General features: G+C 33.9%; 2 protein-coding genes across 2 annotated transcripts in view; one reads left to right on the forward strand and one right to left on the reverse strand.

Annotated features, from left to right (window-relative positions):
- LOC124310234 (midasin-like) lies at positions 1 to 27,518 on the forward strand. The gene is made up of 17 exons (XM_046774046.1): positions 1 to 84; positions 3,252 to 3,487; positions 3,609 to 3,851; positions 8,083 to 9,143; positions 9,233 to 10,764; positions 12,416 to 12,683; positions 14,754 to 14,935; positions 15,098 to 15,284; positions 15,445 to 16,095; positions 16,684 to 16,797; positions 16,974 to 17,358; positions 20,992 to 21,364; positions 23,189 to 23,506; positions 24,851 to 25,156; positions 25,940 to 26,164; positions 27,164 to 27,292; positions 27,510 to 27,518. The coding sequence occupies exons 1-17, from the start codon at positions 1 to 3 to the stop codon at positions 27,516 to 27,518; spliced, it is 6,303 nt and encodes a 2,100-aa protein (XP_046630002.1).
- LOC124300722 (uncharacterized) overlaps positions 26,556 to 27,835 on the reverse strand; it is a 57,024-nt gene continuing 55,744 nt past the window's right edge. The window contains exon 13 of the transcript XR_006907311.1: positions 26,556 to 26,665. The gene's annotated coding sequence lies outside the window, so the exon portion shown is untranslated. The remainder of the gene's footprint in view (positions 26,666 to 27,835) is intronic.

The following is a 27,835-nucleotide window of genomic DNA, read 5'->3' on the forward strand; positions in this document are numbered from 1 at the left end:
ATGCAAAAGGCTAAAGGATTTTACCGCGAGACTGTACCGGAACTAGATGACGAATCTGGAGGTAGAAACCAAGAGGACGATCGAGTGATCGGTCGCCGTTTTTATAGGGGTCGATCGTTGCGCAGAACGATCCCCCTCTTTAGTTTTTTGGTCACCTTTGCGCACCTCCCTCCTTTTTCTAGGAACTAATTAGGACACGACATGCTCGCGCATGCACGCCTGTTATCTTAGTCCATTAGCTATTACTATATTGTAGGTTTTTACGTATGGTATAATATATTATGGAGTCTTGTATGGTATAACGCTGCTTGGTGCGGTGGTGTAGGTGCGTGGACTTTGTTCCGTAGTTCTCCGAACTGCGTGAGCTTTTCGTTGAGGCGCCAGCCCCCTTTCTGGCCCCCCTCAGCCACTTAACTACCTGTCTACCTCTTAATGTTTTTGCTATCTTGCTCGTTACAAAGCCCATATTTCATATTGGTTACCCGTCGTTTGTTAGTTTTATAGCTATATCTATATAGAATTACATATGTATTATAGTCGACTACTGTCGTTGTTAACCTGGAGTACAATAGCAATCGTTTATGAACATAGTTTGTTATTTGTTTAACATTATTAGAATCGCACTGCTGCGAATATCCTTAGTTGTTTGTGTTATGACTATCTTAACAGATTTAGAGTATTTAGTAATTTGATAATTCATAGCTTTTAGGGCAGGTTTACATGTGTGCTTTTTGTATATGATTCCCTTCTGTAATTGTTAATTCTTATATTGATATAAATCGGCTTGGAAGCTTCTAGAACGTTTTCGTTTCGTCGGTAAGTTTCCTAATGTATTCTCTAGGTAAGGCTCTGTATGGCTCCACATTGGAGATCTGCATTGCCTTCAAAACGTTGCGCGTGTTGCCTACAATACGGCGTTGCGGAAGAAGGTATAGTTCATGCTGGGTAATTAGCATTCACGGTTTGATGGTTTGCAGTCTCTGGTTTTATGGGTTGCAGCAGTGCTATCTTTACATTATATTGGTTATGCATTTATCTATGGTTTTACAGTCTTCTATACTCCGGGCTATATAGTAAAGCGTATGTTGCTTATAGTATAGCTCTTACCTCCGAATGCACAAATGGCATTGTTGAGTGCTATATAATAATTGGGTATAATTGTGTTAGTTAATTGTAGTGTTAATATGATAGTGATATATAATAACGCATAATAGTTCTCTGTAGTACGAAGATCTCGTAACATGGTTTTTAAGCCTTGGCTAGTGAATTTCAATAGTTATTTCCATCTAGGGATATTCCAAATAGTTAGACAGTTGTTTCAATTTCTTATGGTTACAAGATTCTCGTACTTCGAGTTTGGTTAGTTGATAAAAGTAACATGCAGTAATAATAGTCGATAAAACATACGGACGTTCCGGTCGGATGTTACACTGTGCTCCAAATGGAAAGCACCTGGTGTCGTTTTGATTCCTGGCCTGTCACAATGAGTAATAGCGTTTTCCACTGGTTGTACTGAGTGTGAACTGAGAGCGCACTAGCGGTAGATTCGTATTTCCAGCGCGTTCCACTGACAGCTCGGGTGCGTGAATTTAGCACTGAGTGCGTAAAATATTGCTCTGAAATCGGGAGTCGGTGTCAAAGTAGTGCAATTATGGCTGCCGATTGTGAAAGAGTCTAAGTAGATGCTGTGACAGCAACTCTTTTATTAGATCTAATTTCATCTTCGTCTAGCAGTGATGACTTGCTGGAGCCGAAAGATAGAGGAGAGATTCCCAAAATTTTAAATTTCATAGGAGTAATCCACGGCATGTCCGATATCGAAGTATGGATACATATTTTCTCAGCTCTTAGAGGTTAACTGCTAGGTATATTTCAGGAGATTGGGACAACTTGACTGGCTACTTATTAATTTTTATCTTTTCAGTGGAATTGTCAATTTTTTTTGCCCTTGTATGCTCGTGCCTAACATTTGTGACATTTATTTACAAATACAAAATTACCGTTGCGTTTGTTCAATTGGTTTCTTCATCACTGGCTTGAAAAAACTGACAGTCGCGCAATCGGTCAAGTAACGTCACATTATTTGTGATTTAGGAGAACTGTATAAATGTAGACAGTATGCAATGACTTATTCCTCATGCAAATCACATGGAAACGAGAACTTACAATTTATTAGAGCATCATCAACTGTCACCTGATATAAATTAGGTACGCCATAGTTGAAGTGCTTTTCGCAAATAAAATGATTGAATTTAAGATCTACGCCAAATTCTTTCACAGCAATGGACCACTTCTGAAATATAGGAGGCTGTTTCGTCAGCTCCTAAACATCCGCTTCGACAATCGGGCAAACAACAATTCACCATTTTCTTGTCTTTTGAGTAAACGACAGAAACCCAAACGTCGATCCCGGATTGCCTGTTAACTTTCGTTATAATTACCCCCACACATTTATTATTGTGCAGATTGATTCAGTCCCTGCTTAAAAAATTCGACACAGACTGTCGGATCTCTGTCGGATTTTTTAAGCAGGGGTGTGATTACAGTTTTATTTTTATCAAGAAAGCGTACCGAAGAAATTTTATTTAATCTTTGGTCTTTCGATTCATCATGCATTTCATTTTCACTAATATATTGTCGCTATAGTCACATACTTTCATTATACAATTATTTTCTTTTGTCAAATATTAATGTACCCATGTAAACTTCAGCAGCAGATTTGATTTTCCACATGCAAACGTGAAACTTTCGTAAATACTGTCTGCTAGATCGCCGCCGTTATTGTTTACCTCGTCGTCACCGATGCATGAGGCCCCTGTCGGATTTCCGTCGTACTAAGACACAATAATCACAGTGACCGAGGGCCAGTCGGACCACCTCTTATTCTTACACCGTGACTAAAAGCATGTGGCATGCCCACGAGAGATAACCTTTATGTCAGCCGACCGTTGTGGTAATACATTCAACAGTCCTACGCGGTTTGAACAATTACAACATAATACAGAGTGACATTATTTGCCACATGCAGCAATATGATAATCGAAAATTTGCGAATATATTGCAACCGAAATAAAGGTTCTAGAGCTGTATTTCATCAATTTATCAAATTGAATGTAAGTACTAAGTACTACACTGCTATACAACTCTATGGCACTTGATTCTATGTGTTTCAATTTAATGCACACGTGTTTAGTTAAACATTTGTGAGATTTACGTGAAAGAAGTTGACGTCCTTATCCATTTATTTGCAGACTCTAAGCAATGCTGAATACGACGATTTAATTGAATTATTATGCAAGGAATTGATGAATCCAGGCAACAGTCAGAATGTTGCCGAATGTTTTCCAGACATATTACTGTTACTTATATCAATGGCCATTACTTCTGAAAGCTGCCAACTCTCAAGAAGTAAAGATTGTTATGATACCCACAGATTAAACTGTGTTGTTCTGGGAAAATTAGTTCACAAGCATCCTGATATTCTTGGGTAAACTTTGACTTGTTTGTGTTATTCGTTATTTTTGCATGAAAGATCGAAGAATGTTCATCCTGTGATTACAAAACTATGATTTAATAATGTTTCAACCTATTTCTTGTATACGTTTCAGTTTCACTTTACATTACTTTGAAAGTAATCCAGCACCGTTTGAGACAATCGCTGTGAACCAAGAAAGAAGTGCAAAAAAGTTTAAGCCAACTAATCTCGAAATCAATATTCCCCGGGTTTCAGATTTTGACATAGTTCTGGCTTCTTATAGCATTCTGCAAAGTGCCCCTCAATATTTCAAGAGAAAATGGAACTGGGCAAAATTTTACAAATATCTAATGAGTGATGAAGAAAATACTAAATGGTAAGCATACAAATACAGCAATTTCTTTTATTTGAACAAGTTTGGAAAATAATTTATCAATTTAAATTCCTTATTCACCTTTAGTATGTGAACAACTTTTGTCAGGAAAAAAAAAAAATGATGCGCGTTAACTATACTCTGTGACATTAATTTGAACGCAAACATTATATAAAAATAGGCTATTTCATTCCAATATATAAGTTCTTCATAAATCGTTGAAAACAAATTTTTGGTAACTACAATCGCATCTTGTCATTCTGTAATATGCTGAGTTTGTTTTTTCATCATCTGTGTAGTTGACGAATTCATTTGCCAACAAAGTGAGTTTTAGTTCCTAAGAGTTGGATAAACAATATATGGGGCTTTCCATACTAACTCAACCAACATCTTATAGTTATCTCTTTTGAGTTCTTTGCTAATTTTTCATTACGTTCTGTCGGACGAAATAGATACTCGGGGTGTCGGTCTATCAGGGAAAACTGGGAATTGCCAGGGAATTTACAAATGTCCGGAAAAATTGGGAAATGTCAGGGAATTTGATATGTCATTGACACTAGACTCCCTGATACTAGATATTTTCTTATTATTTTAATCTTGCATAGTTTTTGAGTTATCAAATTTTCAATTCTCAAAATTTCCATTCTGAACAATTCATGAAGTTTATTCAGAAGAAAATACAACCAACAGTAAAAAATCTACTTTCAATTCTATTTCAAAAAGCTAAACCTGTACCGGCTATCGGAAAAAGGCATCACATTAATGCTGAAAACTACGATATAGTTGACTCGAAAGACTTCAAGAACTATATTATTGTGATATCACGTTCGAAACAGAATTAAATTAGAGTTCTGAATGTTCACTGTTTATGAGATCTTTCTGAAATTCCTAGTTCCTTATCTCCACATAAACTAAAAATGATTTGAGTATTCTTTTGCGGCGGATATCCAACTGATGGGATGTCAACTGTTTAGAAAATGAAAAAAATAAGAATCAAAAGAAAGACAGATTATCGGACCCAGTCTAAATTATTTGTTTTTATATTAAGAATATCTGGAAATTAAAAAAAAAAATCGACTATTATGCCATGCAATAAATCGTTCCAAACTTGAGGCATAATTTCAAAGTTCTGTACATGTTGTACATTTATTGTATATTATTTTTCAAACAGAGTATGTTAGTACTAACAACTTGAGTTCACCTTTAATCCAATTTGTTGTTGCGAAATAGAAGTTGGTTGAATTTATTCGATCTTATAAATCTGTAAATCAATTCGAGGAGCTTCGTGAAGTGAACCGTAAGTGCATCTAGTTGTTCTCACGCGATTTTGCTCGAGCAATAAAATCTGGGAGGGATGTGCTTTTTTCTAACAGCAAAATTCTACTCTTGCGCGTTGAATAAATTCGTAATTAAATTCGAGGAGCTTCGTGAAGTGCATCGAGTTCTCATGCGATTCTGCTCGCGGCTGATTGTTTCAGTCGTCATTTTGCGAGTTTTGTATTCGAAGTTGTATTGTCCATGGTAGGCAGTAGGTGAGTGATTCGCGATGAATAGGAAATAAATACTTTCAATGCCTAATAATCAATAGCGATTTGTTTCCAATAAATTGCAATATTATTCTGTTCCACATACTTTTTACAAATGTACTGGCGTCATGTGAGGCTAGCTGGCTCTGATCTGGGAATGAGCTCGGATGGTGTAGGAGAAATTCATTCTTAGCCAAATAATTAGTTATTCACAAAGGATGGACAACTGGGGTGTCAGTGGTTTGATAGAAATTAAATAGCAATAAATTGTGGTATTCTTTAAATAATTATTTAATTTTTTTTTCACCTATGGGTCAGACCAGCTCTACGTTACGCTAGCTGACCCCGATTTTCCGAAAATCGGCTGAAGCAATAAAATCGATTTTAGAGTAATTAATTAGTAATTAAAAAGCAACAAATAGGTAAATCGTCTTTGTGATGGTCTGCTGACATGGCTCTGCCAGCTTTACAGATCTTAAAAAAATTGAGTGGGGTGAGGTTCAGACCTTAATAAAGTTGCTATCAGCTTTCCTATTCATATGTGGCATTACGAATATTGTGAAATACAGTCATTTCTCCCAAGTTGTTGATAATTGAGCAATATTGTTTAAAATGTGCGATTAACATTCTTTTTTTCACTGTTAACAATGTTGTTTTTACCTCTGTCAACTTTTATTCCACCTCTGCATTTTTATTTTATCATTTCTCTTGTGAACACCCTTTTCATTGAAAAAATGCAGTAATACATGCACGACTGTTTTTACATTTTCAAATATACTTAAAAATGAAAATAAATGTTAATACTCAAACTGTTGGGAAAGACAAGATTAGGGTTTAGCTAATAACCGACTATTTATTACAATGTATATTAATTATTGATTATTCTAGGGACGATTAATTAAAACCTGATTTATTATTGTTTGTCCCATGAGTACCGAGTTGGCTGGTTGTGTTCAAGCTAGGGGATTAGCATTTAGCCAGTCTTTGTATTATCATTGCAATAGGGTCATACTATTGAACAAGGGATGTTACACAAATCACATTGTTAGCAATCATTAAATTTCCTCGATTTGTTTTAGAAATTCATATTCAATTTTTATCATAAAATTATGGACAGAATTTAATTTTAGCAGTGGAGATCCTGAAGAATTTATTAAAAAACCTTTACTATTGCTTATCAACATTAACAAATAAATATTAACTGGTGCCAAAAAACACTCGCAAATAAGGGAATTTTAAATTACAGTTTTTATGATCAACCAGTAAATAGATGCTAGGTAACGTTTCTAGATTTGCAGATTCACTTCGTGGCTTATGGCTGTATGTTTAATTTCGAGAATTGTTTTGAGAGTAAGGGTAAAGTAACCTTTTTTATGAACTAGAATTGAAAAATAACTTCATGAAATATTCATTACTATGTAATAGACTCTTTACTTTACTAGTAAATATATCATGCCCTTAATGGCGGCAAAACCACTTGAGCACAGTTGATTAAAATCTATACAGAGATTTAGTACTTTTTTGTTATTAATTTGTTGACAAAATCCCGATTTTGATGCTCCAGTCGTTTAGGCAGGATAAAGGGCTACGCTATCTTGCAAAAAATGTAAACGGTATATTTAATTGCTATTTAGCTACTCGAGTTTCACCTCAAAATACATTCCAAATTACCAAAAACCCCAGTTTGGGAAACTACCCTTGGTGTAGTTAAAATATGATACTGTACGAAATATTCTTTATTTCAGTAACTACATGGCCGATATCTACTTCTAGAATTAGTTGGTTTAAAAAAAAATCCACCACGCGATTTTCTTGCTCACCTGCATTTGGCTGAAAACCACCCCTATTGTGATAAAAATACGAAATTATGTGAAATGTCCTTTGTTTCAGCAATTACCACACCTTTAGCGACTGAAAAATAATGAAACGACACGATGTCTATAAATTTACTAGAATTCATAGAAATCATGCATTTTTTTTATTTTTATGTTAAACGAAAATGTATTGAAGTGGTTTTTCTTCAGAATTGCATGTGGAAGGGGACTGTTACAGCCTTTTTTGCGTTTGAATTACATGGTCTTGGATAATTCGAGATACATACGACAATGTCAAAATTGTCTAGGACACCCCCTTAAGCCTCATTTGCTTGTTTCATTTCTAGTGTGTCATGATTTGAAATGTGACAAAAATTCGACAATGAGCATAAAATTCACGCTTTATATATTCTTGAAGCATTTAATTAATATGTAGTTACTTTCTCGAATTTGTAACCTTTAGCGTAGATTTGCCCGCTAACGGTTGAGAAAAATGAAAAATAAAAAAATCTGCAACTACAAGCATCAAATTCGGGCCTGGGATATTCTTGAAGCACCTAATTAGCATTTGATTACTGTGTAATTAATTTTTCAAAAAGTTAGTCGGAAGTGTGTAAGGCATTAATAAATATTACTGTACACAGTACTTCCCTGATCCTAATACTCGCCCTTAGCAGTATACCTATATCATTTCAAGCCATATTTCCATAATCTAATGAAACCGCCAAAGATATTCATTTCAAAATACCACTTGTAATCTGGTAAGAGCGTAATGACAAAATGTGGATGAAAAAAATTGACAGCTGGTATTGCAAGATGTATTCAATAATTTGTGAGATATTATACGTTTAATCATTTTATTTTAATTTTTCTTCAATTTTTTATTTTTTTCAGGATCGCACTCAAGTGTATCGGAATTGTCTTAGAAATGTCTGAGTCTTTAATTAAACAGTGTGCCAAAACGTTCTTAAAAAATATTGAGACATTCCTTCTGGAATGTGATAACGAATTACTAGATCCTATTACATTGACTCCAACATCCGTCACGGAAGTATCTAATATTGTCAAAGATGCAACCTGCATAGCATCAATTGGAGGAATCTTATTGCCAGTGTTGAATCCCAACGATAAAAGGAAACATAGCAGTTTAGTATCCGTACCTTCCATGGAGGATAATCTCAGAAGTATAGCATTGGCTGTAGCTTCGAGAAAATGTATTTGTCTTCAAGGCCCAGTAGGTTGCGGGAAAACAGTCCTGGTCGAATATTTGGCCAAAGTAACAGGACACACATCGTCGGACTTCATTAAAGTTCAACTTGGGGATCAAACAGACTCTAAAATGCTGCTCGGTACTTACAGATGTACAGATATACCAGGGGAATTTGTTTGGCAGCCTGGTGTTCTCACACAAGCAGCAACTGCTGGTAAATGGTTGCTGTTGGAAGACATTGACAGTGCAGCATTAGACGTAGCCAGTGTTTTGAACAGCCTAATAGAAACTGGGACACTTTGCGTGCCTGGACATCAAGATGCAATTCATGTCAGGAGTGATTTCCAGTTATTTCTTACCCAAAGGTTGATCACCACATCAACTGGTGTCTGCAAACAATCATCAGGGGCTTCGAACCTCCTTGAAAAAAATTGGCAACAAATTAACGTCGAACCTTTGTCAAAAACTGAACTCGTTACTATCATTCAAACCCTTTTCCCAGTCTTAAGTACAGTAGCTGGCAGAATGGTAGACGTATTTTTATTATTTTCAATGGGAAATCATCGTTCTGAACTTGGTGCCAAAGAATCCGTGCCAATCAGAACTGGTAGACTCACTTCGACCAGAGATTTAATTAAATGGTGCAATCGAGCTGCTGTCGATTTCATTGTTTCGTCACCTGAATCTGCTCTGAAAGTTTTCCAAGATGCAATTGATATATTTTGCTGTTCTGTACCAGATCAGAGTACGTTTTTATTGATACCAATTATTGCAATATTAATTAGTTAGACCATAAATTTGGAGAAAATAATTTCTAGTATTTGCTTGTTACAGGTGAACGATTGTCTTTGGCTATAGCAATTGGAAATAAGCTTGGAATAGTGAAAACAAAAGCAGAATATTTTTGCAACTCTCATAAACCATCCATCAGCCCAAATTCCGACTACATTATTGCTGGGCGTGCAAAGGTTATATGCAAAAAGTCAATAATACCAGACTTTCATCATGCTAAGACGAATTTTTCCTTCACCAGACCTTCCAGTTGTTTGCTGGAAAGAATTACTTGTTGCGTAGCACAAAAGGAGCCTGTGCTTCTCGTAGGAGAAACTGGTACAGGGAAAACAAGCTCAATACAATATTTAGCACAAAGTACAGGACACAAATTGATTGTGATCAATATGAATCAGCAAAGTGAAAGTACCGACCTCTTAGGTGGATATAAACCAGTTGATATCAAGTTTTTAATAACACCGATAAGAGAAGAATTCGAAATGCTGTTTCGTTCCTACTTCGCTGTTGAACCCAATAGACAGTTTCTTGATCATATTTCACTTTGTTTTAATCAAAACAAATGGAAAACGTTGGTGAAATTGATGACGCACAGTACTTCAGCTGCTATAAAAAGACTGAATACGACAATTGATGAAAACCAAACCAGTACGACAGAACGGCTGTTGGGAAGAACAGCCGCAACACGCAATTCTAAGAGGCAAAAAAGTGAAGCCGTTGCATCAAGGAAAATTGACTATAGTTCTGAAGCTAAAAACAGCTTAAAAACATTGAAGAAGTGGGAAAGGCTTTCCATAAAATTGATGAAATTGGAATCTCAGGTGAAGACGCAGTTCTCCCTAGCATTTGCGTTTATCGAAGGAAGTTTGATTAAGGCTCTCCAAAAAGGATACTGGGTTTTGCTAGACGAAATAAACTTAGCGAATGCTGAGACTCTTGAGTGCTTATCTGGTTTGTTAGAAGGCTCATGCGGATCACTGTCTCTCATCGAACGTGGAGATAATGAACAAGTTAAAAGACATTCAGACTTCACCCTTTTTGCTTGTATGAATCCTGCAACAGACGTGGGCAAAAAGGAGCTGCCAGTGGGTCTCCGAAACCGTTTCACTGAGTTGTATGTCGATGAACTCACTGAGCAATTCGATTTGCAGCTATTGGTCGAGTGCTATCTCAAAGAATTACTTATTCCTCCATCACAACAAGAAGCGATAGTCAAGTTTTACCTGAACGTCAGGAAAGAAGCTGTTCGTTCCCTGGCTGATGGAACTGCCCGTAAACCACACTACAGTTTGAGAACGCTGTGTCGCGCTTTAAGCGTTGCTGCCTCGAATCCCTGTGGTTCAGTTTTAAGGTCATTGTACGAAGCATTATGTCTTAGCTTTTTAACCCAGCTAGATTATGACTCATATCCAATTGTGCGACAAATGATTATCAAAGCGATACTAAACCCAAAAGAAGTGAAAGCTATCTTGAGCATGCCAATACCAAAACCAAAATGTGCGATAAATGAAGATTATATGAATTTTGAAGGCTATTGGATTGTTAGAGGGGACTTGAAACCAGAAATACCTTGCAATGTAAGTTAAACCTGCTATCTGTTAAGAAATTTAAAAAAAAAAAAGAGAACTTCCGTGAACTCCTCTGTCATAGTCAGATTTTGCAAATTTTGTTTTGAATCTAGTAAAATTGAAAAAATCACTACATAACTTTTGACTTGAGCAACATTTTCCATACAAAGTTTCGAGTTCTTTAAAAATCCTTAATGAAATATTTTTACTATGCGCAAAAGTGTATAACAGTTTTACAGTATGCTTTTCCAAATGCATATGTTAAGTACTATTGTCGTTCTTTGAAAAAAATCTCAGTTGAACTGTAATCATGTTATTTAACTGAATATGTATACAAAATCTTTTATCTGAAGTTGAATGAAGTTGAAGTCTGTAACGTGCATGCTGTATTTTTTTGAAAAACTAGACATTTTCCAATGTCCGAACTGTTTGAAATTCAGTAAACCGTACTAAAACAATACGTATTTACAGTTTATAAAATCAACTATGCTTCAAAATCGTTTCTCAGTTGTTCAATAGTGAGATTTCTTCTTCATCTCACTATGCTAAAGTTACTAACTTCAATATTCTGAGATTTCAAACCTTTAAGGGGACACGTCAGTGAAACTAATTCAAAACGATCAAATTAAATAATTATAGAGTATTTCTGATGTGTCGTCTTCTGCATCATAAACATGTGGATTAGGGTGGGCCAAAAAAATCGACTATTTTTTTTTTCACTTTATACTCCGAAAACTTGGTTGGTAGAGACTTCAAAAAGATTCTCTCCAAGTATGAGCTCTTAATTTTAATAGGAAGGTCCCCCGCCTCGCAGTTTTCTATTTTTTTCTTATGGTGAGGAAGAAAAATACATATCTCGGTATCTACTATTTATAAAAAAAAAAATTCGTCTTATATTTTCGTAGGAAATTTAATTCTCTAAAAAAAAGGTCTTTTACAATTTTTTTGTATACCTCGCTGTTCACAAGTTATTGAAGGTTAAAGTTTTGGTGGTGAAAATTTTTGAAGGTGAAAATTTGTACAAATTTCTCCGAAACTCATGATTTAAATTGGAATTGTTTTAATTATTAACAAAAAACTGTTAAAAATAGTGTGCATTGAACTTTGATGTTGAATATCTTCTGAACGGTTAATTTAATCGACTAATCATAAGAGACCATTATTGTAGAGCAGTAAATTTCCGACACAACCATGAGTTGCGCGTATTATAATGATTTTTTGTTGAAGAGTTATAAAATTCATAAAAAAAAAAGATATCTATCTTAAAATGATCAAACTTTAACCTTCAATAATTTCTGAACAGTTAGGTATACAAAAAAATTGTAAGATACTTTTTTTTTAGAGTATTCAATTTCCTACGAAAATATGAGACAAATTTTTTTTTATAAATAGTAGATACCGAGATATGTATTTTTCTTCCTCACCATAAGAAAAAAATAGAAAACTGCGAGCCAGAGGACCTTCATATTAAAATTAAGAGCTCATACTTGGAGAGAATGTTTTTGAAGTCTCTACCAACCAAGTTTTCGGAGCATAAAGTGAAAAAAAATATAGTCGATTTTTTGACCCACCCTAATGTGGATCCAATAACATATTCGTGCATGATTCGAAAATATGTTTTTTGATTAATTGCATGATAGTTTTGCCTTGTTTTTTACAGTACATTTTGACTGAATCTGTTCGACGAAATCTTAAAGATTTGGTACGCATTGTGTCGATTGGAAAAATGCCAGTATTACTACAGGGTGATACCTCTGTTGGTAAAACTAGTCTAATAACTTATTTAGCCAAAGCATCTGGGCACACTTGTGTCCGAATTAACAATCACGAACATACAGACTTGCAAGAATACGTTGGTAGTTACGCTGCTGATGAGAATGGAAAACTGATTTTCAAAGAAGGAGTATTAGTAGAAGCTCTGCGCAAAGGTTCGTACAGATTATGATCTCGGTTCATGTATAAGGGACGTTCCATACCAACTCGACAAACGTCAGACCCTCACCACTTTCGATTTCTTTGTTAATTTTTTATTACATTCGACGAAGTTGATACTAGGTACTTTTATTTTTTTTTGAGATTTTTATCTTATTAGGTTTTGAGACATGAAATTTTTGATTCTGTCAATTTTCGATCCAAATAATATTTTCAATTGAATGTAACTTCCGAACATCAGATTGAATTATCCGAATTAAAAACTTGGATTGTTCGTATTAAAATCTACGTTTTAAAGAGAAGTACTCAAAAAATGGGTGCCATCTTTAGAACTACGATATCGTGCTTAAAAATTGAAAAACGGTTTCTCAAAAGGTATGACGTACTTAATTTTATTAAAAAAATTGCGCATTTTAGCGCTAGAATGAAGCTGTCTTACATTGAAAGAATTTTTTTTGAAAGTTCTAATGATTGATATTTTATTTATTAAATATCCGCCCAGTTGGGTGCTCAAATCAATTTTGTTCAGGTTTGGATGAGGTAAAAAACTAAGAACTTCAAAAAAATCTCATTGACAATGCAAAATATTGAGAATTCCAATTTGTTTCAAATGAGACATTCCAGTGTTATAGTTCTTAAAGTCTTTCGAGTTAGAGTAATCCTAATACAAACTGTATCCTAATTTTATGAATATGAATTTTTGTGAAAAGTATTTCAAAAAAGAAACGGCAAAATATCTGTTGTCGACTTTATTTCAGAAAGTAAAACCTGTATCTGCTATCCAAAAAATTCATATCGTTATTCCTCTTAAACTATGACGTAAACTGTCGTAAGGATTCCTCTAACTTGAAAGACTTTGAGAATGTAGCGAACATAGCGATTCTGGAATCGTTTGGGTGCTAATCTTCAGGGATTGCTTCGCAACCTCTCCCAGAACTTTCTGATTGTAAGTATATTGTGTTACATGTTAACTGATGGTTGTATATGCATTGCTCGTGTCATTTGTATTAAATAACGAATAATAAAAAAAAAACAACTTATACAATCTAAGTTAATGGACGATTCAACTTCATAGATTTTTGAATTTTTTAATTAGTTTGTTTATTTTCAACTTAAGTTATCAGTTTCTCGATTTAAAATTTCTGTTTTCAAGATGGTCAATATTTTTGCAGCTCAATCTGCCCCCTGGCCACTTTAAAGCAATCCGTGGGTTTCAGAAAAGTTGGTTGGTATGGTTGAGAACCACAACTTCGTAATGTGACATTCGAAATAGAATTAAATTGCGATTTTGAATATTCTGCATTGTTGATGAGTTTCTTTTTGAAGTTCCTAGTACCTTACTTTATCGAAATATGATTCGAGTATCTTACTGCAGGGGATATTTGATAAATGGAATATCAATCACTTGAGAATTCAAAAAAACATTTTAGTGAAATAAAATTGCCATTAATGAAGCTAGCCTAAACTGGTCGTTTTTATGCTAAGAATTTGTTTAAATTTATCGATAACATAAGAAAATTCGTAGCTTTTGAAAATTTGTTTTGTCAATTTTCATGCATGATTTCGTAGTTCTAAGGACGTTCCACATTTTTGGAGTATCCTTTTTAAGCACATGCATTTCTATACGAACAATTTTAATATTCAAGTTTGATGATCCCATTTGACTTTCAGAAGTATAGTCAATTGAAAACATTATTCAGAACGAAGATTGTCAAAAAATTTCAAAATGTTAGATCCCAAAAGAAGGATGAGTCAGTAATCTTTGAAAAAATAACTACTAACCTACACTTTGTCCTAAATAATCCATTAAGAAATCAGTGGTGAAATCAAAAATAGTGAATGTTGGAAGTTTGTTGAGTTGGTATAGAATGCCACAAATTTCTGGTAGATTTTTTTAGAGTCAATTAACTTATTCCTCATGCAATATTCATTTAGTTTGAAGTTTAATGTGCACCAATAGTCAAAGTTCTTTATTGTAAATGCAACTGTTTAGCTATATATAGAATTAATAGATTCCATTGAATTGACTTTCTATTTTTATTATGCTGTATTAATTTTTTTTTAAGGTTTTTGGATTATTCTCGACGAGCTTAATTTAGCACCCAGTGATGTTCTTGAAGCTTTGAACAGAGTTTTGGATGACAATCGTGAAATCTTCATTCCCGAAACACAACAAACTGTTAAAGCGCATCCGAATTTCATGCTATTTGCAACACAAAATCCACCTGGTCTCTACGGTGGCCGGAAGGTGAAAAATCTTATATAGTTTTTGTTACTGTTTTCCTCCTCGAATATGTAAAATCAGGATTTAAAGTAATGTTCAGAGATAAAACAGGCTGAGAAAGAGAACATTGTCATTGGTAATCTAATATGCCATCATCTTACTTTACTTAAAAATTTGTATCCCCAGGTTTTATCTAGAGCATTTCGGAACAGATTTGTTGAGCTACATTTTAATGATATACCTCCTAATGAGTTGCAAATTATTTTACACGAAAGATGCAGTATGCCTGACTCATATTGCAAGCAAATAATAAACGTTATGACAGATCTACAAATCCGACGTAAGAGTACTGCAGCTTTTGCAGGCAAACAAGGTTCGTCTGAACATTTCATGACAATAACAAATTATCCGACTAAAAGTATCCATTGATTCTTAATTGAATGCTTCTACGAGTCACTTCGTAACTTTAAACATTCCGTTCAAAAATGTAAGTTTTTGTAATGATTTTCATTTCAAAATTTAAATACTTACAGGGTTCATAACACTCCGAGATTTATTCCGTTGGGGTGAACGGTATAGATTGGCACCAGATGTAAAAAATCGTTTATATGATTGGAGTCAACATTTGGCAGATGAGGGGTACCTAGTTCTTGGAGCAAAGGTACGAAAACCTGAAGAAGCCAATGAAATTAGAGAAGTTATAAAGAAGCATTTGAAGAGAGATGTTAATCCAAATACGCTTTTCACTTTGGACGAAAATACATCCTCTGTGACAAAATTTGTACTCGATAAAGTAATCAATAAGGGTCGTCAAATGTTTCCACATATAGTATGGACTTACCATATGCGCCGACTGGCAGTTTTGGTTGGCAAGGCTTGTCAATTTAAGGAGCCAGTTCTTTTGGTAGGAGAAACTGGTGGTGGAAAAACTACAATATGCCAAGTAATAGCTGTGGCAAGTTCGCAGAAATTGTGTACAGTTAATTGTCACATGCACACTGAATCATCAGACTTTATCGGAAGCCTCAGACCAGTCAGAAATCATAGTGACCTCGATAATCTGAAACTTTTTGAATGGGTTGATGGTCCACTCATACAAGCAATGACGAGCGGTGATCTGTTTCTAGCAGATGAAATTTCATTGGCAGATGACAGTGTGCTCGAAAGGTTAAACTCGCTACTAGGTATGTACACAATATCAAGCTGTGACTAAAAATAAGAAAGACCTGGAAACAGACATTCTGGTTCGTTTTATATTCTAAATTTGAAAAAAGTGTCTCGACTGATTCAGATGGGACATTGGGATGAGAAATCATGTACCGAGTGAAGATGAAAATTCTGAAAACTTGCAAAATCTAAGTTTTAACCATTCATATTGCGTGAAATGCTAAAATTGTCAACATGAAATGTTAAAATATGTAAACTTTGGTTGATTATATTCAGACTTACACTGAATATTTTTTACCATCCTTATTCTATCTTGTTTCCCAATGCAAGGTTGAATGTCAGCACGAAATTAGTATTTATTAAGTCATTGACATTACTTTAAGACACAATGGATTTCTTTTTCAACTAAAATTGGTCATGTTTCTGATGACCCTACCGCTTCTACCACAAATATGCAAGCGCTTCATAGAGCCATTAAGTTACCAAGGCTGAAATACAATATCCTGGTTGTGTCTGGAATCAATAATTAAAGCTTCTTGGATTTCCTTACCAATTTCATTTCTGTTCATTCGAATTTAAGGCGACAACATGAAATTTTTTTACAGAACCCGAACGTAGCCTTCTGTTGACTGAGAGAGGTGTGGATACAGAAAAAGAAGGTCAAATAGGAGATCAGGATAATCACACTATTGTTGCTCATGCAAATTTTCACTTCATTGGTAAGCAGAAAATTGGTCTTAAAATCAGTTGTAATTCGTCACATATCCATACTTCATGAATATTAGCGTAATATGACTGATGATGATTTTCATGTGGACAAAATTGTATCCAACGATTGTAAATTCTTGTTTAGTCACACTAATCAAATCTAATACAATGTGAATATTTATTTCAGGGACTATGAACCCAGGTGGTGATTATGGAAAGAAAGAATTATCGCCGGCATTGAGAAATCGTTTTACGGAAATTTGGTGCGAAGGGTGTTCAGAGAGAAATGATTTGCAAGCTATTATCGAACACAATCTAGTCGTCAATTGGAGTGTTGAAAAGAATGCAATTGCTACTGGAATGCTCGACTTTGTTGATTGGTTAACAGCTTCGGAAATCGGAAGGAGATTCACTGTTAGCATACGCGACATTCTTACTTGGGTTGATTTTATCAATGTTTCTACTAACAAGCGAAATAAATTGTCAAGATTGGACATAGCCGACGCTTATTACCACGGAGCACTTTTAACTTATGTCGATAGTGTTGGGTCAGGCTTGACGGGGATGGAAAGGTACCTGATATTCATATGTATCATTATTAGATAATTAATAATCTAATCTGTTAATGCAATTTCCTAGCATACTAGAATATTGTTGGCTGTTTTTAAATAAGCGAAGGATGGATAAGGAAGCATAGGTGATTGGTAAGACAGACCAAGAAAATTGTTGGGTCATATAAATTGAGTAGTAGGATTGAGGGAGCTAAGAGGAAGCCAGTAGACAAGGAAATGATGAGAGATACGTGGGCATTCGCGTAGGCATGTCAGCCAGTGTAGAACGTGTAGAATACTTTGCAATGTCTAATGAATGGTTTTTCTTTTGTGTTCGTAATACAATTCTCGTGGAAAGCAAATCGTTTGAAAACAATGTTCAATTGCGCTTCGTTTCGTCAAGTTTCCTTTACAGGAGTTGAATAGGAAGTTCGTCGTCACATCAACTTTGTAAATGAAGTTCCTGAAAAATAACTTTCATGACTGCTTTCAAAATTGAATGCAGATTATTTTCTTATCAAAAATTGAAATCAAATTTTAATGAAAACAGATAAAACAGAATTATACTTAAAATTTCATCACATTTCGTTGTGTGTCGAGGAGGTTTCAATGGAAATTTTATTAAAATTACCTACCTCTTTTTGCACAAATGCACCGAAAAACAAGATATTTTGGGATATTTGAAGGAGAGGCAATATTTGAAAAAGTTTCATACTGATGGGCTTAGAAACTGACATCTCAGTGGTTATAGATTTTGAACAATCAAGATATCGATAATTTGAGAAAAGATTTCAAAATTATATTTTGAAAAGGCTTAAATTTGTTTTTCAGATCAATCACATCCGACTTTGGTGATTTTGAGCTCATTTTTGTCACTAACTAGATCCTGAAAAATTATTTAAAAAACATCCAAGAAACCGTAAATTATCGTACAGTTTTAATACGTAAATGTAATTATTGACAAAGATCTGTTGTACAGTATTTACACAATCTACTTTTATTCACTCTGGTGATAACAATTCGTAATTATTTATTTCAGGTAAGCGCTAAAAATCTATTTGGTAGTGCTATATAACTTAGCTGGCTTAACTGGTTAAAAAGGCTTGTATATTTCATTAGCTGTTTCTACTTACGGCTAGTTAACTGGGTAAGTAACTTTCACAGAGTAAGCCAGTGACACTATACAGCACTATTCTTTTGATCAGAAAATGAGCCCAAAAACATTAAAATCTGATTATAAATGCCAGAGTTTAAGTTTTTTGTATCATATAATAAGGATGTTGTTATACACATGTCAACTATCTTTGGAAAAATGATAACATTAGAGATTATCTCAAAAATCAGTTTTCTCTTTTCCTATCTTTTAATTTGAACGAAATGGCCTATTCGTCCTTAAGGGGATTCCCAACCTTCATTTCTCCCTATATTAAGCAACAATGTCCCAGAGCTGAAACTTTTTTAATACAGAATATTTTTTATGCAGAATTCAACTATCGAAAAATAAAAAATGAAACATTTGTGGTAAGATCTGTTTAATTTATCTTTCATCGAAAAAAATTAGGTATCGCAAAATCCATACGGTTGATTTTTCAAAATCGAATTTACAATACATACAAAGTTTTTCAAATTTTTAAATTAATTTTTGTCATTGTTGATGTATTTTTTTTTACCTTTGAAATATTGTTTTTTCACTTGAAAGATATACTGTTTAATGGCTGCCTACTCATGAAGCCCGTAAGACTCGTTATATATTGATATCTAAACCCTATTGCTACAGTCAAACATTGTCATAAATCTTATATGCAGATGGCATTTTGAATATTGCATGCATAAGAAGGATGAATTTCAGGAAAAAATCCGTATTGAAATTGATGATACATGTTTTATAATATCTAATTTATATATATGAATATTCTAACGCCGCTGATTGAGTTGTGGTTCTTTACCAATCTCCAAAACGTCTGTGCTTGCTCCACACGTGGACTCGACTTTCATTTGAGTGGTACAATTAATATTTCTCTTATCTCTTTTGCACTAAATTTTCAAATTACGAAACATGCTTTCTTTTTGCGGGCATTTATACGACTGATTGGTGTGATACAGGTAGATGAAGTACAGTAAACGCGAATGTATATAATACGCAATTATTCCGGTTTGACCGCGGAGGTACTAACGATGCTTCAATGTCATGTTTTGAATGTTTGATCAAAAATACCAAAAATTAATTTAAAAATCTGAGAATTTCTATGGGTTGTACATTCGATTTCGAAAAATCAATCGTATAGATTTTGCGGTATCTCACTTTTCCGATGAAAAATAAATGAGACAAACCTTAATACAAACGTTTCATTTTTTATTTTCTGATGGTTGAATTCCACATAAAAAGTGCCCCATGTAAGAAAAGTTTCAGCTCTGGGACATCGTGGCTTCATATAGCTGGAAATGAAAGTTGGGGATCCCCTTAAAACATTAGATATACTAGTTCGAAGATTAATGAAGAAATCTTTTTTCAATTTGGATTGCCAATCTTTTGTCAAAGTGCTCAATGTTAAGGGCTGTAAGTCAGGATAAATTCTTCAATGATCACTTGAGGGTGAATTTTGAAACAATTTTCCTGCGAGTTAGAAGATTAGGAATATTTTATCCATCGATTTTTTACAGCAACCTAACAGAAAGCCACATTGAGGATTTGTGCTGATTTGCTTTCTATAGTTATACTTGAAAGAAGTAAAAGTGACATATTTAGAGTATGTACTACATTGTTCCTGAGAATTGTTCTTTAAATTGAGAATGAATTTTCTGCAGTGATATAAATTTGGCCCGAATAAATGATATCTACTAACGCGATCCATTGTATTCTATGTTTCTGCATACAAAGCAAAATTGTATTCACCAGATACTGGCAGTACGTTTCATGAAAAAAAAAAAAAAGAAATCAAGTAGTTATTGAAAGAAGGAAATAAAAGACTGGCGTAGTCATAAAAGTAATGTTAGATTCTTTAAGATATAGTCGCTACTGCTGTTGACCCATTTCATCATACAAGGTTTTACAAACAATCTAAAGCACAGTACAAACTGACTACCTGCAAACGCAAGTTAGGACATTTCAGAGGACCTTAATAATATCTGAGGTCAAATATCATCGATTTCGGCACTTTTACACTAACTGTATTTGTAAATTTTTATTTGTAGATGCCTTCATGTTGCAGCTTCATATGTTTTTGTTTCAATCTTAGTCAATCAATTGTATTGAAAAACAATACGTACTTTTTCTAATTCTTCAATAATTGGTTAACTAGATATAGTCATTAAATAGTCAACAATTTGATCCTTAAACAGACACATTTTGAAACACATGCCTAAAATATTGTGAAACGATCCAAATTATAGGTTTTTTGCTCAAACTTGGTAGTTATAAATTCGGAAAGGTATTTCAAGGGCTCGGTCCATTTCCTAAATAGTTCAGATGATATTGAGTTTCGTATCAACAGGGTGAAAATTTTATTAATAATCTAAAAACAGGAGAAAACCGCATAACTCTAAAAAAAGTTGCACAAGTATCTGTCAATATATTATTTATGTTGTTTAATTCTAATATATTTAAAAGATACTTGAAAATGTAATATGTAAATGCAAATTATTTTTCTTTTTCAGTACGAGGAAGCTTAAGGACTTCAAAGACAGCTGTCGGCAATTTTTAATAGCACAAATTGCAAACGTACTAAAATCAAGACTATCTATCGACTCGTCTTTGGAAACTGATGAAATAGTAGCTGATAATAGCGAGAATGGGTTTGGGATTAAGCCATTTTTTATTCCAAGAGGACCTGCTTCACCAAGCAACGAGTTATTTACTTTTACTGCTCCGACAACTGGTTTAAACACTGTAATGTTACTGCGAAGTTTACAGCTGAGTAAACCCCTGCTTTTGGAAGGCAGTCCTGGGGTTGGAAAAACCAGTCTAGTTTCAGCCCTTGCCAACATTTCGGGACATAAATTGGTCCGTATAAATTTGAGTGAACAAACTGTGAGTAAAATTTCTTACTACGTCATACAATATTTTATATGCTTAAAAGTGTCGTTTATTATGACGACGGACGAAAGTGGGGGAGGCTTTACACTTTATTTAATTTTTCCATCAAAACATTGTATTAGAAATTCCAACTATTATGGAAAAAAGTTCAAAGGTCTGAACAAGGTTTCAAAGGTTTGGTTTCTACATGTGAAATTTTGGTTTCTCCTACGTTACAAATAAGGGAAAAAATAATTTTCTGATCAAAGTTTGCTTTTGTAGAAACGAGAGCAATTTTTAAAATTTTCAAGAAAAATGACTGATTTTTATATTTTTTTTATAATTGTATTTTAAATTACGATCAGAAAAGTTTTTGCGGAACATCAAAATCTTTTTTATTCAATAATTGTGATAAATAATTATAATATGCAATTTGCAATCGGGATAATCAAAGTGCTACCATCTATTGCTCATAAAATAAATTAAAATCTTTAAAACGTATTTATCGACGTAAATCAGACAAAAGCAAACTTTAAAAGCTAAAAATGGATATTTAAGTGTTTTTCGATGTCTGGAATCAGAATTCAAGCATTAGAACCGAAACCCAAAAAAAAATTTTTTTTGTCGACCTGTGTAATTGCATACCCAGCTCAATATTTTTACATTAAATTCAAACAGCATTTCTAAGACTTTCTCGGTCGGTATTCTTGATTAAAATTTTGTCAACACTGTAAGGAAATAATACATGTTTTTTCCACTTACAAACGTGGAATCCCCTGTAAGGTATATGCAGTCTTGAGTATGTGCTACCTCGTCAATCAGTTACGTGATATAGTTTTTAAGGGGATTGAAGTTAGTAATATTACCGTTAAGAAATATTTTTCAAACATCACTGTTTCACAACTTGATAGTGACTAAAGGACTCGAGTTTGCCAAATATGAGTATCTTTTGCTTTATTAGAGTTTACTGGACTTCAGGTAATCCTTAAGTTGCGAAATATCTATTTTTCGTGAAAATACGTCAAAATAGTAACGTTGAAAATCTCAACCTCATAATTCTTATGCCATTGTATGTAATAGAATATTTATCATAATTCTGTATAAAGTTTTTGTGCCAGCAACGTTTCCATTATTCAGTGTTGCACCAAAGTAGTGCGTTTTACTTAATTGGCAATGCTTTGCTTACTTGTAACTTGCATGATATACGTGGTAATCTAAAACTGCTACAAAAGATTTGAATATAAGGGAATACAATGTACAATATACTACTCATCCGTTATATTGAATTTTCTGAGATTTACGTAATGTGTAGGAACTTCAATTTCCTTTTCCACTGTTACTCATTCTCCACTGTGTTTTTTAAGCCGTGCATTAATACAGTACTTTTAGATTGGCAATGTGTATTGTTTCACTGGCAGGTGGTCTCCCGAAATGTAATATTCTGCTAAAACCTGCAGTTAATTACTCAATTTTACTTTGAACCCTTATATTTCCAGATCATTGACAATATCCTACAATCGAAAGCAATATACTTTCAATACATTATTGGAAGCAAGATATATGAACATCAGTCTGACTAAAGTCCTTGTCTTGATTTTTGAATGAATAGCCATGTAAAGCGGGTTACCGACAATTCTATTTACTTTACTAATCGTTAAGTATAATGAGGTGGAACAAAAAGTTCACCAGACCTGGATCTTTGGAACTTGTACGTTTGAGAGAGTATTAGATTGCTTAATTTTCTTGACAGTTTAAAATTTAAATTTAAATAAAAAACAGTTCAATGACGATAAAATAATTGAATATATAGATATCTAATTGTATAGTCACATTTTGCAGGACGTGTCCGACTTATTTGGGGCTGACCTACCAGTCGAGGGTGGAAAAGGAGGTGAATTTGTTTGGAAAGACGGGCCGTTTCTTCAGGCCTTAAGAGCTGGTCACTGGATATTGTTAGACGAATTAAATTTGGCTTCTCAGTCCGTGCTGGAGGGTCTGAATGCTTGCTTGGATCACCGCGGTGAATTGTATGTACCGGAATTAGGAAGGACCTTTATTGTGAAACCGGGAACTAAGCTATTTGCTTGCCAAAATCCTTTGAGACAGGGTGGAGCAAGAAGAGGTCTTCCTAAATCATTCCTAAATCGTTTCACCCAAGTGAGTGCTAAATTTAAGATCATACGTAAATCTTAAACGGTGTACTGATTTGAGCATTATTGCACATACAAATGGCTTACATTTTTAAACGCTCTGCTCAGTAGGCCAATTAAAATTTCTTCATGAATTGACACTGTCTGCATGTTAAAATTGAACGTATTAATTAAAGCGAATCAACTTATAGTGATTTAAATAACACAGTTTTAAAAGAATTATATAAGATTTATGCATTAGACTTTCTCAAAGAGGATATTACAAAACGACTAAAAAATTATCGATTAAACATTGAACAATTGCTTCGAAGCAACTCAATTAAATACACAGTGACTTTGTTTTATCAGTATTTGAAAGATCTTCACCTATTTTGTGCGATAATAATTATTTGGAATCAAATGGAGAATTTTTAACCGACGGAAATTTAAATAATGCGCAGTAATTGAATATTAAAATTTAATTTTGCCAGCAACTGATACTCATTTGTTGCCTTGCTTCGGTTTCCTGCAAAGAAATGGGAATTTGTATCTTAACGCAGTTACAAAAATGTTATATAATAAAGGCTATGCCTCTGCGTGCTTCGCACGATACTTTGATTAGCTTCAAGCTATGGCTTGAGACATTATTATTCCGCTCCACCAGGTTGTACCTCCATGAAATATGACCAAAAACAACTTGTATATTCGGTTTATTCGCATCCTCTGCTATGAATCCCAAGTAATTTGAAATTCACAATATCATGCTGAAAACATTGAGCTTGATTGTTGATAAACGAATAAGTAAATGGTCGCTAGGATATCGGTTTTTAATTTGAAATTGCTTCAAAATGGCAAAATATCAAGTATATTTTTTTATTTCTCACATTGGTATGAATAAATATTTCTTTTTCCAAAACTGCACTGATATTGACCTTAATCAAGAAATTGCAACACTGAATTGATTGTAGAAAGATTTATTCTTTACCTCAGTAATGATGAATAATGTTTCTTGGATATCAAAGTCACTGAGACAATACAAAAATTGTTGACGATTCGCCTGAGCAGGGTCCCTTCTCAGTTAATTGAGTGTTGTTTCAGTGAATTTGTGAACAAAGTTTTGTAACCAAAATAAGCCAGCGTTAAGTGAAATTAAATGAGCCTACTAAATGTTTTATCATTTCAAAGCAATTTGTTAAGAAACATCGATACCTTAGCTCTTATCTATAATCTTACTATTCTTTTTCCATGTACTTCACTAAAATCATTGCGCATATTTCATAATCAAATTGACAAAAAGTAACGATGTTCAATTCCCCATTCAAATTACAAAAGAATACCGACACCTATTGCTAATGCTGATGTGTTTGTTTAGGTGTTCATGGAAACTTTGTCAGATGTAGACCTGAAATTCATCGTTGTAGCTCAGTTTCCTAACCTCCCTGTTGATCTAGTGTCAAAAATGGTTGATTTCAATTCAAAATTGGCACTAGAAGCTGGTACTGTTTGGGGTTATCGTGGTTCTCCATGGGAAATGAATCTCAGAGACATAACTCGATGGTGCGAGGTGACAATTCAATCGGCCAATGTAAAAAACAGAGATCACCCTACTTACAATCCTGGCACGTGTGTAGATTTAATCTATATAGACAGGATGCGGACTAGAGAAGATAAGCTGAGGGTAAATAAAGAGATAATTTCTTTTAGCCAAATAAGCCTCCTTGTCAGATTTTGAAGCTGAGATCAATTGTATGCTGCAAAATTACAACGTTGAAGTTAGTGATGTTAAAGTAAAAAAAAATATTGATAAAAATCTAGTTTCAAATTTTAAAATGATAAAAAAGTTAAATTTGTAAAATAATATAATATATATATTAGGGTGGGCCAAAAAAATCGACTATTTTTTTTCATATATATATATATATATATATATAGCGACGAACTGTATTACGTATATATATATTACGGATTACTGAATCATGATGTGATTGACGTTTGTCACATTATAATGTAACTGATGCATTTTCAGGATTTAAATCATTATTTCGTAACTTCATAAGGACTACTGCATGGTCTGAAATTCAGCAAATTGTAACAAAACAGAACGTAATCCATATCCATTTCAAAAACTCAAATCTTTCAAAGAAATTTAAAAGTTGTGAGTCAAATTCATGAACTTGTCCTGGTTTTCTGAGTTTGTCGGGTATCAAAACAATGTTATCTTGCAATAAACAAATGACAACTAAAATGGTTGAAGTATAGAATCACCTTTAAAAAAATTCGAATTATCTATAATTCAGCCCGTGAATATAGTTAGAACATGTGAGCGTGTATTGCTAAAAGAAACTGATACGATGGTTGGATTCAAACTTTACCAATGGAATTGTAACCTCATTTAAGATTGGCTTCTCCCTAAATGCGAACACCAAAGGTGGATTTCAACTAAATTTATTTTTTTATATAGGTCAGAGACATGTACATAGAAATGTTTTCTCCAAACGAGTATCCATTGCCTCCTGTTCAGCCGATTACGTACATAACGCAAGACAGATTCTACCTTGGAGATGTATCGCTGAAACGCAGCAGTACTTGTGTACATGACGAGAAAACTCTGCTGCTTCTGAGAAATCAAACAGCAACCTTGAAGAGCTTGATAAGATGTGTGAATATGAATTGGATGTCAATATTAGTAAGTACTCGTCATTTTGTCACATGGTCTTGAAATGTCTTCTCGTATCTTATTATCGGCATACTTGGGTTTCCGAATTTGCAGAGTTAAATATTTGACTTGTTTTGGATTTTACCAAAGTTAACTGGTACTGCATCATTATCAAAGGCTGACAATAACTAACGCATACGTTTCCTGTCGAGGCTCATTAAGGTCTTGACAGATGTTTTTTTTTTCTGATGTAAGGACTCATTTGCACTATACAGTTAAATTCTGGATAAATTGCAGGTACTATTTTCTTCATACTTTTATGAAGAGAAGAAACAGATTCTTTAAAAGTGGTTACTTTTTTTTTTGTGATGGCATTTTTGCATAGTTATTCTCAAAAATTGCATTTTTTTTTTCTACTCACAAAATTGCTACTGAAACTACTCTTTGTCACTGTTGCTCAGACAATCGAGATGGATCAGCTTGGAACTCTGTAATCAGCTCATCAATTAGGTTTTAGCCAGCAGCATAAGCCTAGACAGAAATAACAGAAATTAAAATACTGATGAATTACAAATGTTAATTTTAGAATGAAGTTGGTTTTAAATTTGGGTGTGGTATATTGTTGTGTGCTGTATAAGCTACAACTGTGTTTCAATAATTTTGCTATAAAGACTTAAAAAATATAACGAAAACGAGTTCTCACACGATTCTCAGATCTGATTTAATTGCTGTAAAATAATATTATAATGAGAAAAATTTCCATTAAACTTAGATAATCAATATTGTTAAACCACATTATAGTCAGAAATAGAAATATATAGTTTTTTCTTCAAAACTCTTTATGAATGCGTGAATCGAAGTAAAATACACAAATTTACCGGTAAAACAGCCTGTACTCAATTCGGTTTAGTATGTTCTCACACTGTTGTCACAAGTTGCAATTATACCATGTGGCTCACAATACAAATAGAGATTTTGAATTAAATCTTTTTTCTTTTGTCAATTTCACTATTCATTGCGATTATAAAGGTGGGAGGAAGTGGCTGCGGAAAGACCAGTTTGGTGCAACTTCTAGCAAAACTCGCTGGCCAGAAACTCCGATCTATATCCGTCAACTCTGCGATGGACACAACTGAATTATTGGGAGGATTCGAACAGGTGAGTGAAAATGAATATTTGATACGGCTTGTATCAGGTGGAATAGTGCATAACGCTGATTTGTTTATTGGGAAAGAAATACCACTGCACAAGACATAGTTCTATTCGTATTTAGTGTCTACAAGATACCGTCATCAATCTGCAAATTATCCGTATTAGTCTCACGCACAATTATACGATGATCAATTAATATAGAAACCAATTCTACAAATTTAAGGTTCTGTAGGAAAATTGTCTCACATGTAGCATTCCTACAGATTCGTTTCCTATTAAATAGCTGATTGTGACATGATTTAAGAAATGAAACATTTTGCAAACGTCTTTGTTCCAACACTTCAATTTAATTAAGACTGAGAATATTCTCGCCCTAATTTGTATATAATGTAATGGTCAAAAGACAACCACGTCGTATCCACAAATTCATTACATATCCTTGATATCAGATAGATTTCTACCAGCCGCAAAAATATTTAACCGCCAATAGAAAGTTTTCGTCTCTTGAGCACCCGATGTAAGAATGTATGTAGATGAATGTTTACATGT

This window comes from Neodiprion virginianus, chromosome 1 (genome assembly GCF_021901495.1).
Source record: "Neodiprion virginianus isolate iyNeoVirg1 chromosome 1, iyNeoVirg1.1, whole genome shotgun sequence".
NCBI classification, from domain to species: Eukaryota; Metazoa; Arthropoda; class Insecta; order Hymenoptera; family Diprionidae; genus Neodiprion; species Neodiprion virginianus.